General features: G+C 41.8%; 2 protein-coding genes across 2 annotated transcripts in view; both read left to right on the plus strand.

Annotated features, from left to right (window-relative positions):
• Positions 1–4,239, plus strand: part of LOC129841347 (meiotic nuclear division protein 1 homolog) — a 44,720-nt gene extending 40,481 nt beyond the window's left edge. Inside the window, exons 5-6 of the mRNA XM_055909582.1 lie at positions 2,382–2,426; positions 3,488–4,239. Of these exons, the coding sequence (XP_055765557.1) occupies positions 2,382–2,426; positions 3,488–3,594 (152 nt within the window). The 3' untranslated portion in view covers positions 3,595–4,239. The remainder of the gene's footprint in view (positions 1–2,381; positions 2,427–3,487) is intronic.
• A 2,627-nt stretch (positions 4,240–6,866) lies between these two features.
• LOC129841526 (transmembrane protein 131-like) overlaps positions 6,867–13,233 on the plus strand; it is a 122,576-nt gene continuing 116,209 nt past the window's right edge. Inside the window, exons 1-2 of the mRNA XM_055909832.1 lie at positions 6,867–7,157; positions 8,033–8,103. Coding sequence (XP_055765807.1) covers positions 6,869–7,157; positions 8,033–8,103 — 360 coding nt within the window. The 5' untranslated portion in view covers positions 6,867–6,868. The remainder of the gene's footprint in view (positions 7,158–8,032; positions 8,104–13,233) is intronic.

Consider the following 13,233-nt stretch of genomic DNA (forward strand, 5'->3'; position numbering starts at 1 on the left):
ATTGTTGTGCCATTCATCTGCCGCCATCACCTCATGTTTCACCATGATAATGCCCCGTGTTGCGAAGATCTGTACACAGTTCCTGGAAGCTGAAAATGTCCCAGTACTTCCATGGCCTGCATACTCGCCACACATGTCACCCATGTGAGCATGTTTGGGATGCTCTGGATCGCAGTGTACGACAGCGTGTTCCAGTTCCCGCCAATATCCAGCAACTTCGCACAGCCATTGAAGGGCAGTGGCACAACATTCCACAGACCACAATCAACAGCCTGATCAACTCTATGCGAAGGAGATGTCTTGCTGCATGAGGAAAATGGTGGTCACACCAGATACTGACTGGTTTTCTGATCCACACCCCTATATTTCAGTCAGTTTTTTTTAAGGTATCTGTGAACAACAGATGCATATCTATTCCCAGGCATGTGAAATCCATAGGTTAGGGTTTATTTATTTATTTCAATTGTCTGATTATAAACTGTAAGTCTATCTTTGAGATTGTTGCGTTTTATCTTTTTGTTCAGTGTAGGTGAAACTCCGAGCAGATTTACTTTAAAAGCCTGTGTCAGTCAACACTCATGTCCATTTCTAACCTGCATTTCAGTTCTTAAAGCTCAACTAGCTTCAGTAGTTTTTAATTGATCTTACACTGCTGCTTGTCTTAACTTGCCGTCCTTTTAGCAGCATCAGAGACATCAAGGATCGGTAAACAACTCCCTTCTAAAGCACAGCAACTCTTGTCGTTATTGCCAGGGACAACATTTACACACAGGCGCTATGGATATACTGTAAGTCCGCAATGGATGTTTAATCTTGGTTATAAAGTCAGGGTTTAGTGTTAAGACTGACATGAGTGCTTTGTTTGGTGTCTAAGAGCTATGATAGCGTGTTGCTTTGTAAAGAATAGAGTTCAGTTCAAGTTGGCCCTTGTCTTTCAGCTTCAATCGGATTGCTTAAGTAAAATGTAAAAAAGAAAATCATAGACCAGCATCAAATCTGTGTGGACATAAACCTTGACTTATGCTTACTTATACACTTGATCATTTTATGCTTTTACTTCTTTGCACATAACCTTTTCTTGAAAATTTTAGTTGCCAGTGAAATCCAGTTGAGCAAGCAAGAGGGGAAATGGAATTTGCAATTCAAAGTGCGTCCTCTGAAATGTCAAGTTTGTTCCCCAAAACCATTTTTTTTTTGTATCCTCTCTCTCTTACATGAGAATTACTTATTGTTACTCATTTGACCATTTCCCACACAGCCTTTGTGATTAAACCTGTGTAAGTACGTTGACTTGGACACAGTTACTGTTATGTATTCTTTGGTCTCAATGGGTTTGGTTAATTAGTTGTAGTTTAAGAGAGCGTAACGCTATAGCTCTATCCTTTTCCTGATTGAGCTGTATTGAGTTCTTCTTTGGGGACATAGGCCTGTGACAAAACAAAAAAGGCCACAAATGACATTAAATGATATTTATTTCAGTTGACTCTGTTGCATTTGTTGCTACAGCAATAGCTACAAATCAAGTTAACCCCCTGCCTCTACTTGCTGATCCGAAGCAAGATTTCCTTTCATCTAATAACCACTCAGCATATCATCACCGGTGTCGAAAATCTGATCCAGCAACCGTTCCTTCGAGGGCATCTTTTCCCTGGAGACGGAGGTCTTACTTGGCTTCCAACGACGAATGCGGCTTTGGCCAAGCTTGCGTGGCCCAGCTCCTCCCTTGGCTGGCACTCCCGTGCCCCTCTGCCAAGAAATTGGAGACTCAGCGCTGCACTCTCCTCGGCGCTAGGTAGCATGTTACACTGACATAGCAGATTGACCTGCCATCTCCGCCACGGCTATTCACAAAGGGCTGTAATGGATGGCGCACATAGGGTAACTCTCACTTTGGAATTGAAAGTGGTTGGTGTGCGCTCAAAGTGATGGTTTGGCTTACAAAGCGGCGTCAGGGCTGGGGTGTCGGACTGTGGAAGGGATTTCTCTGGTCAGAGCATTGAACAAGAAACGCACTCCACAGCATAATGTACTGTCGAGGCAAAGGACTCGACGTAAAACTGGCACTGTAGTGGTTGTGTAGTAGTGTATAAACTTGACCTTTTTTGTTTCCTGTAGTCAAGTGATATGTACAAATGTTCTACTAAATGCATCAACTCTTTCTGATGAAAGACTGAGGCTGGTTCTCAGACCCAGATTACTCCTGGACTAAAATGCATGCTCAAAGCCCTTTCCAGATACATTTGCCATTAAGTCCAGGAGTAGGCACTGGGTCAGGGATACCTACCCTCAATGTCTGATTTTGTTTTTGGTCTTTGTCTAACATTGCAGACAGTTTCATAAGTACAGTACCTATGTGTTAATGGTAGGTTTGTGTCTTGCAGGAAAGTCCAATGTCACAGCTAAAGAGGCAGTGTCCAGATGGACAGGTAAGTCAACTGAAAGACAAACCTGACACACACACACACACACGAACAGGCCGCCAGACCGTATGGACATTACACTGGGTTGCATGATTCAACGTGGTGTAGGGAAAGGCCCCACACACACTCACCATTACTGGCCAATTTCACACACACACACACACACACACACACACACACACACACACACACGTTTTCTTCCCCTGACCTTCTTTTGAGTCGTGTAGGAAAAGGCACATCCATTACAAAGTGGTATTTCTCTGGGAATCCACTTCTGTGATGACAAAGCTGAAAACACAGTACCTACTAACTAACTGCAGCCCTAAGCACTCCCCATTGTGGCCTGTGTCAACTCCCAGCATACCCTGCACAGGCTCCATGTGCACTACGTGACCCCTGGCAGTAACCTGGGGCGACCAGTGACCTCAGGGTGATTATGGTCGTGGGGAGGGACTACAGGGAGTTAGGGGCTACTAGGTGGAGTTTAGTGAGGAGCAGGGTTAGTATTTACCCACCAGTTATCGTGTTGCAGTGGATAACTCGCCTTTAATTTACGGCCTTTCACACTGGGTGAACACACACAGGCTTTCCCTCTCACTATCACACATAGCCTTGCATGAGCGCACACACCCCAGGGATCACACCACCACCCACTCTGTAAATAGTGTCATTGCATGACGTTAGCGAGTGAATTTATCCGGCCTGGGTTTATTGTTAAGCCTGACAAGTCATTTAAAGGTGCAATTAGACCTATCCATTGATCCCAGGGAGTGAAAGTGCTCTGCTAACCTTCTCATAAAGGATCAACTTTTACTCACAACAAATCTCTATTTGGCAACATTGAAGTCACATTTAAACAATTCTGACGTAAGTTATTTTTGTTCTGTTTGATGAATAATGCGACTCATCGGAGTGAGAACACAACAATATGCAGTGATCCAATTGTTCTAATTTGACTTTTGTGAGTCAAATTAACTCATTTCAGTCAGTTTTGAATGAATGAGATCAGTAAGAAACATGAGTTGTTTAATAAAGTAGTTTTCTAATCATTGAATTTTTGTCTACAGATAACGTCTTTGCCATCAAGTCGTGGGCCAAGAGGAAGTTTGGTTTCGATGATGGACGCATCGATAAAGCCTTCGGGATACCTGAAGACTTTGATTACATGGACTGACTACACTATCTGTAATTTCTATTAATTGTTTTTGTTAATTGAGTGACAGCCATTGCACACGTTGCAACACAAGTCAGACATGTTACTTAAATCCACTCAGACAAGCCCCTCAAAACAGCCTTATGCTTTTCGTAGTTGACTTGGGGCAGCTGCCATTTTGACGCTCGCTCATGGCCCTCGCAGGTGCAAATGCTGCTTCTGTGGAACTTGAGAAGGCGCTGTGCTAACCTTTTGGCTGTTTCGTCCGTGGTGGGGGGGCCCTACATTTGGGACACCTGTTCGCATGAAAATCAAGAGCCCAGAGTCGTTCACGGAAATTAGTTGTGTTCAGCACTCTACACACAGAAAAAGAAGCGGCACATCAAACTCCCATGCGATGTTAAAAATCTGATCTTAACTGATTTAAACAGATGGAAATGAAAACAGCCACTCATGTTGTTTTTGCTCTCCCCCTCTCTCTTTTCGTAATTTACTTTGACAAAAGAAGCATCTGCCACTGTGGCACTAGGACTGACTGAATTGTCCTTATCTCCTGTTTAAATTAAGACGGAGAGGGTCGTTGTGGACAAAACGTGCTTGGTGATTGACAACGCAGTGGCGTGGAGAGCAATGCAAGGAGCACCGAAACACACACGGAAGCGCCACTGAAATATCGTTGAGGAGGCTTTACAGTGGGGATATGTTTAGAATTTAGAAGAGCCATACATTATAACTCCCTGTAAATGTGCTGTATAGTCTTGTGGCTCTGTAGCCTCGAGACTGAGCAGTTCAGGTTTTGTTGTTGGAAACATGATGGATGATTTGTTTGAATGGAGAGGTGAATGACCCGTTAACATTTCAAAGTCTTTATGTTATGTTTTCTTACTTAACTGTTGTTTTTCCACAGGCCTACATGTACCTTAATTGATTTCATATGCCTTGAATATCCAAGCAACAGGGTGAATGCATCACCTTTCATTTTCTGTCAGACCTGGAACGTGGCGAAAACCTCTCAAACATAAAGGGCAGCATTTTTCTGCTGTACGCCGGGATTTATTCCAACGTGGTAAGAGCAGAAGGGGTATTGTAGTCGTGATCGGTTCAGAATAATTTTTGTGCTTTTGCTGACTAAGTTTTGACTGTTTTTGTAAAACTGCACAAGCAATGGGTAGAATTGCTGTGCTCATGGAGTTGACTCCAGATGCCATTATACTACTAGGGGTGAAATGTCAACCCATTTGTTCAAAATGAAAGTATCCACACAGATCCTACCCATCTCTTCATGTTGCTCAAACTGTACATGGATTGACACTGCAATTATTTACTGCTGTATCCTTATGTATGTTGTTCAAAATGTTCAATGTATTCATAATTCCATGCTCCCATTAGAGCAGATTCAGCATTATTGTACATAGGGAAACGGGGCTGTCTAGTCAGTTGTAAAACTGAATGCATTCTTCTGAAAACTGTCTTCCGCATTTAACCAAATGCCTCTGAATCAGAGGCGTGTAGGGGGTGGCTTTATTGACATCCATGTAATCAGGGCATGGGGAGCAGTTGTTGTGGGAGGTTAACTGCCGTGCTCGGGCAGAACGGTAGATTATTACCATGGCGGCTCTGAGATTTGATCCAACAACCTTTCGATTACCAGCCAGGCTCCTGCCACCGAGTAGGACCTGCTGCTACAAATATAGTAATACTATAATGAACAAAAATATAAACGCAACATGTAAAGTGTTACTTACATGAGCTAAAATAAAAGATCCCAGAAATTTTCCATACACATAAAAAGCTTATTTCCCTACAATTTTGTGCATAAATTTGTTTACATTTCTCCTTTGCCAAGATAATCCATCCACCTGACAGGTGTGGCATATCAAGAAGCTGATTAAACAGCATGATCATTGCAAAAGTACACCTTGTGCTGGGGACAATAAAAGGCCACTAAAATGTGTAGTTTTGTCACACAACACAATGCCACAGATGTCTCATGTTTTGAGGGAGCGTGCAATTGGCATGCTGACTGCGAGAATGTCCACCAGAGATGTTGCCAGTGAATTTAATGTTCATTTCTCTACCATAAGCTGCCTCCAATGTCGCTTTAGATAATTTGGTAGTACGTCCAACCGACCTCACAACCGCAGACCACGTGTAACCACGCCAGCCCAGGACCTCCACCTGCGGGATCGTCTGAGACCAGCCAACCGGACAATTGATGAAACAGGAGTATTTCTGTATGTAATAAAGCCCTTTTGTGGGGAAAAACTAATTATGTTTGGGTGGGCCTATGCCCTCCTAAGCCCCCCCCATTGCTGCACACCTGCCCAGTCATGTGAAATCCATAGATTAGGTCCTAATGACAATTTCAATTGACTGTTTCCTTAAATGAACTAGCTCAGTAAAATTGTTGCATGTTGAATTTATTTTTGTTCAGTATACTTTACCTGAACCCTCTGCCCACTACAGTGTGCAGATATTATTTCCAGCATAACATACCTAGTCTAAACATGCTTGGCCTAAACGTTTGAACAATGACACCCACCACGGAGTATGTGTGATATTTGTGTCTGACCCTGCTTAGCCTGTCCATTCTGATTCATGAGGTTGACCCGAATGTGCCAACTTTGAAGTCTGCACCAAAAAAAACTGTTCACCCTTGAGCAGTTGTGTCCAAAGTGTACTTAATTTAGATATAGGCTATTGACTTTTATGTACGCCACTAATTGTCTACCAACCACTGTTGCTAACCTAACACTGGCACATGACCTGTTTCAATGTTGAACTTGAATACCAATGACCTTTATAACTCTTGTTATAAAGCTAGTATTAAATAAAGTGCAAGAAATGTGCTTTATGGCATAATTTGAGTTTGCAGGAAATTCAGATGTTCTAGCACTATGAATATGGCAGTTTGATTATTCTATATGGGAACCACGTGATGGAATCTCTCTTAACCTTTGGAGTGATGATGTTATTGACTTTGTTCATGATCTTTTGATTGGCACAATGTTTTTCAACCTCAGTAGTAGTGGGGTAGTATAGGCAATTTATAAACAATGGGTCCACAAGCACATCATCAGAACCTAGATTTGCTTTGGTTGACCGCATGACAGTTGTTTGCCAGCGGGGGGAAAAACGAAATAGAATGTTTCGCATAAACTTTGTTCTCTGCCAGATTTACTTGCGCATTGGACTGGCCACGCAATATTCCCATCAATTTAATAATTTGGTGCGTTTAGTTTGTCATGTTCTGGTCAGCCTCATTGTGCCAAAATCAGCCAACGCAGGCAGATGAATGCAACCGCTTGGCTGTAGTCGGCGCATAATTTCCACACACACAGCGAGAAAGAGGGCGAGGGTTGAGGAACAGAACAGAGTGGGAGGGTTTGCGAGACGGGGGAGCGAGAGAAAGAGAAAGCCAAGCGTAGCACAAGGCAGGCTGCTAGATGAACAGGGCAGCATGGCGGGGGTACGGGAGTTCCATCAAGGCAGCCGCTGTCACAGAACAACGTGGATTAATATTATACTCGGAATTCTACAGCTACTTTTGCCCTGCGTACAGCATGGAGGGGCTCAATTACAAGGTCTGGAGAAGTACATTTCTCTTCAATAATTAAACACCCATTGCGAAAATGTCGGCGAGAACTGCCAGTAACGTTACTGAGTTGACAGTGAAGACAAGTCGCTATGCGAAAACGGGAATGCTACTGCAACCATCGTATTGTAGATTAAAAACGATAGTGTCAAATATGTTGATGTATGCAGACATGTAGCTAACGTTATTTACTTATAAGGGCTAAGACTATTTTATTTAGTATTTCTTTAATAAAAAATCAGTGGCCAGTTTCCTGTGCTGGTTCATGCAAGCTATAACGTTATTTCAGTGAAGTGTCGCGTTTACAGTAGCTAGCTAACTTAGCTACAAGGGAACTTCGTTTAATTATAGTTAGCTAGCCAAATGCCATTGTTTTGACTTTTTAAATGTTTCATTTTTTTTGATTATGTTATACATGTATAGCTCGGCTTTTATAAACGTTAAAGCTATGTGTTTACAAGCTAACCTAAAACCAAGCTAGCCAGTTAATAATAACAATAATAATTTGGCGGGTGCTTATTGGCCTATTTAACACATGTACAAGTGTGTATTAATACGCATGTGTGAATTGAAAATGTGATTTCTTGCATATCCCAACTCTCCCTGAGACACACTCGGGGAGTGGGATCACGGACAGTTGAATACACGCCTTTGTCAGTCAAGCATTTGCACAAGTTTATGCTAAACGTTGACAAACAACCGTTTGCGCTGTCCACGCTCCATGGTTATACACTGGGTAGAGCATTTTATCTAGACAGTATTTCTTTAACCGCTATCTGATGTGTTTGACAGCGAGTTTCTTGTTCTTGTTTCTTCAAGCTTTTCATTGTTTACCTATTTTCCCCTCTCTTCCCTCCCACCAAGCCCTGAGTCAAATGTCCAGCGTGGTCGAGGTTTGGCAAGCTGAGGATGCTGACCCAGTAGTCCCAACTCAGGTAAATGCAGTACCCAATTTATTGAGCTGGTATAAACCTTAGTTGCAGATTACATAAAGACAGTCAGCCATTTACACTACAGTTCAAAAGTTTGGGGTCACTTAGAAATGTCCTTGTTTTTGAAAGAAAAGCACATTTTTGTCCATTAAAATAACATCAAATTAATCAGAAATACAGTGTAGACATTGCTAATGTTGTAAATGACAAATGTTGCTGGAAACAGCTGACTTTTAATGGAATATCTACAGAGGCCCATTATCAGCAACCATCACTCCTGTGCAAAACACCAGTCTCAACTTCAACAGTGACGAGGCGACTCCCGGGATGCTTGCCTTCTAGGCAGAGTTCCTCTATCCAGTGTCTGTGTTCTTTTGCCCATCTTAATCTTTTATTTTTTATTGGTCAGTCTGAGGTATGGCTTTTTCTTTGCAACTCTGCCTAGAAGGCCAGCATCCCGGAGTCGCCTCTTCACTGTTGACGTTGAGACTGGTGTTTTGCGGGTACTATTTAATGAACCTGCCAGTTGAGTACTTGTTTGTTTCTCAAACTAGACACTAATGTACTTGTCCTCTTGCTCAGTTGTGCACAGGGGCCTCCCACTCTTTCTATTCTGGTTAGAGCCAGTTTGCGCTGTTCTGTGAAGGGAGTAGTACACAGCGTTGCATGAGATCTTCAGTTTCCTGTCAATTTCTCACATGGAATAGCCTTAATTTCTCAGAACAAGAATAGACTGACGAGTTTCTGAAAAAAAATCTGTTTTTGGCCATTTTGAGCCTGTAATCGAACCCACATGCTGATGCTCCAGATACTCAACTAGTCTAAAGAAGGCCAGTTTTATTGCTTCTTTAATCAGGACAATTGTTTTCAGCTGTGCTAACATAATTGCAAAAGGGTTTTCTAATGAGCAATTCGCCTTTTAAAATGATTAACTTGGATTCGCTAACACAACGTGCCATTGGAACACAGGAGTGATGGTTGCTGATAAAGGGCCTATGTAGATATTCCATAAAAATTCAGCCGTTTACAGCTACAATAGTCACTTACTATTGTAGCTTACTAACATTAACAAAGTTTACACTGTATTTCTGATCAATTTGATGTTATTTTAATGGACAAAAAATGTGCTTTTCTTTCAAAAACAAGGACATTTCTTAGTGACACCAAACTTTTTAACAGTAGTGTATATTTCTTCACACAAAGCCTACCACCTCACACGTGCATGGGTATATCACCCCGTTGTTTAGCTCCGGTTTGGACGTGCCTTGGAGCGCAATCATATCAAGGAGATTAGTTTGCTACTGCTACATTGTATCACTGTTGTGTATTCTCTAATTCGTCAAACTGTTCATTGTTGTTATATTTTGCGAAGTCAGCTAAACGTGTTTCTGTTTGAAAAGTGAGGATTTATGGTTGAAGCGAGGAGTCCAAATGGAGGAGGGAAGAACTTGCCAAGGATACCTGGCGTGTGGCCTGCCCTGTTACTTGTCTGAAGTGTGCAATAAGAGTGTGTCCATGAACAGCATAACAAAGCCCTGTCTGAAATATCTACATTTCATACATATCTAACAGATTTTATTTCGCGGAATAGAAGAGCCTTACCGTGAAATGCTTGGTTAAGGGCGTATGTGACAAATAAAGTATGATTTAATTTGAACTCCATCTCATATCTAACATTTACTATGCTACAGAGAAAATAACCTAGCTATTCAAATCAATGAAGTTGGCTAAATAGATGCAAATATGATTTAATTCGCCTGCATTACTGGCACTATGATACAAGAGTTTCATGATGACACCTCAGAAACGTCCCGAATTTCAAGTAATGAGTTGTGTCAGTGCTGCGGTGTGCCTTGCATTTTGGCGAAGTATGCCGCAGCTGTTATGTTTGACTCGTTATGTAATCCAGGACAACACTACAGTTTTAGTTTTACTGATTATCAGTGAAGCCACGGCAGACTGTCACGTTAATACCTGCAGACAGCAGAGGCTTCTTTTAATTGAACCTAGGATAAAATCTATTTGAAAAGCTTTCAAATGCCTGGTCACTTAGGTTGTGTAAACCTTTTGACAGTTGGCGCAGAACTGAAACATGCTTTCAATTGTTTGATGGGAAGTAGAATTTGCCTAGTTCCATTTTTATGTAGAAATGGTGCCCATTTCCTAACCTTACCCTGACATATAATATCACTTAAGTTGGACCAGTTTTTTTGGGGGGGGTTGTATTCCCACCAAAAAAAGGATGTGTACTGGGCATCACACTTTAGTTAGGTTTACATCTGCTCAGTGCAAAGGGGAACCAAGGTAATCCTGTCAGGGTTGCAAATTATTGGGACCTGTTGATAGCAAGTTAAAGTTGCTGACCGAATGCTGAAATTGTTTACATTCCTCTGTATTTGTCAGGCTCAGGTAGGCAGGGCTGTGCTGTGAATGGACTAGCTGTGTCTCAGGTTTATGTGAAATGTTTGCGTTGATTTCTTACGTAATCTGCCTGCACTTGGCTGTGTTCAGTAGGTTCACACCTAAGCAAAACGTTTCTTATTAAATAAGTCCAGGTAGTCCTTCCCTATTTCAGTTTATTTTCTTCCGTTTGGTGCCTAATGTACACAGTCCAGGTTTAAGTTTGTTGTTGTTGGGTAGAAGTTAGCAGCTCACTGAGATGATTCGGTGCAAAGATATCCCGGCTTGTTTTAGCCACGCCACCCAAAAACACTCCCTCTGTTAACCATAACTGGTTGATCTTGGCGTCGACAATTACAATGGAATAGTAAAATATATTTTTTTTATCAGGATGGTTGTTCAACCAATTCGGTGCATTTTGAGGAGTGCAACTTGGTCCCCAAAAAAATGATTTCACATAATTCTAACATTCTGTCATAAAGAGCACATGTTCAACTTAATTTACACGTTTTCCCATCTCAAGAGGTTAACTAAATGACTATAGTCAGTGCCTGTTATGTGCCAAATAAAGTAACATGGTTGACTGTAACAGGGTTGATGATTTCATCTTAAATCAGCCAGAAATCCCCTTGTGATGGGGAATGGAAGCGTGTTGTGTGCAACAGAGAGTGGCAATTTAATGCAAGCTTCAAACATTTTTAATTGTTAAAATAATTCTAGCCTCTATGGGTATCAGGGTTGACGTGTTATGCTCGACACGCTCAGTTTTCCACCAGAAAATGGCCAAAAAGAGTAGAAACAGCTTAACTGTTAAACATTATACTTTTTTAAATTCTTTTTTTATTTTCCAATAAAAAAGACATTGACATTCATTGTATTGTTGAATGGGATGGCACATTTTAGAAGACAAAACAAAACTTAACTCACACATAAAAAATAAAACTTATGTGCTGCACTCCAATCAAAAATAAATATTGAGTCGAGTGCAGCACAGAGTAGCAGCAGATTATCAACCCAGTTATGAAGCAGGACTAGACCATTTATCCAGTATCGGCTGCCATATTTTGTAAAACATTGGACTTCTATTGAAGGTATTGCATCGAATCTTTTCCATATGCATTACAATCCCTAAATCCCGTAACCACATTTCAAAGGTAGGTATAGTCTCCAATTTCCAAAATTGCAATATGAGCCTTTTGGCTAATAGAGTACAAAGAGAGACAGCCTTCCCTTCCTGGTTATTCTCATCAACTGAGCGATCAATGGGTCTGGGGCTATAACTCTATCAAAGGCTTTAGATAAGTAATCAAAAATGAGAGCCCAGTAAGCATGTAATTTAGGACATTCCAAAATAAGTGGGTCAACGTCCCCTCATCCTGCTTGCACCTCTCACACAGTGGTGAGGTGTCCAGGAATATTTTATGCAGTTTGTTTTGAGTAATGTAACCTGTGTATCACCTTAAACTGTACAAGGTTGTGTCTGGCATTCACTGAACTGTGGTTTATAATCATGAGAGCTTCTACCCAGTCCTCATCTGAAATTTCTGAACTAAGTTCCTGCTCCCAAGTCCTTTTAACAGTGTCTGTAGATACCTCTATGTGGGCCTGTAGCACATCATACAGTCTAGAGACCGGCCCTTTTGAATGGGGTTTGACAAGGATCAGGCTATCTAATTTAGGATTCTTTGTCTTAATGCCATACTGTGGGATATGTGTCCTTAAGTAATTCCTGATTTGGAGGTATCAGATTTTTTTTTTTTGGCATGTTAAACTTATTACACTGTAATTGTTGAAATGAAGCTAACTGACCATCAATGTATAATTGTTGTGAGCCCCTTCTCCCTCCACTGTGAAAACACACCAGGTCTACTCTGTGCCCGGTCACTATGTGGCATTTCTTATTTTAGAGCAAATTGTTGCTGTCATACCAAACTCAAAAGAAAAACGTCCCTCCGTGCAGGAGCTTCTCATGCCACCTGTATTAAAAGTGATCATAAAACAGACCCCCCCCCCCCCCTCCTGTCCCATTACTGAGTGACTTGCCCAAACGAAGCACTCCTTGACTAACACACAAACCGTAGTTCCGTCTTCATGTCTAGGCACCCTAACTCGTCATCTATAGATGCTCCGCATATAAACAAATACTATATAACACTTAACTCTCACGTTAGGGGGTGAGTGGCGCTAAAACACGATAGGCTAAACAATGCTATATAAGCAATAACATCATTATAAGTCCCAATTTCTGATCGAAAAGACATAGGCAGGAAATTCAAACACATTCCTGGCCTATATTTGGCCACTTAGCCGGTTGACACAGCAGTTCTGTATCCTCAGCCAGGGAGCATGCTTGACAAGAACAGGTCGGCCTCTTTTGGGTTGTTAAACGTACGTGTTGATCCTATCGACTGTCACCTTAAACCGGGCTGGGAAGAGGAATCCATATCGGATGTTGTCCACCCTCGACCCTGCATTTCTTGCGCAACTCATCATACTCTTTCCGTTGGTTACTCACCTCCAAAGGAAGATCTGAGTAGAAAGACAACCTGGTAGTTGTAGTTAAGGGGGAACTTTTGACTGTCGAGCTTGAGGATGAGATCCCTGGTCTGGGGATAGTGCAGCCGTGCGATGAATGGCCTTGGTGGCGCACCCTTGGCTGGTTTCGTTGCCAGTGATCTAGTCATTTTTGAATGGTGTGCACTGTTTATTTATGTCCTGTAGCCTGGCCTCGTG

The sequence above is a fragment of the Salvelinus fontinalis genome, chromosome 42 (genome assembly GCF_029448725.1).
Source record: "Salvelinus fontinalis isolate EN_2023a chromosome 42, ASM2944872v1, whole genome shotgun sequence".
Lineage (NCBI taxonomy): Eukaryota > Metazoa > Chordata > Actinopteri > Salmoniformes > Salmonidae > Salvelinus > Salvelinus fontinalis.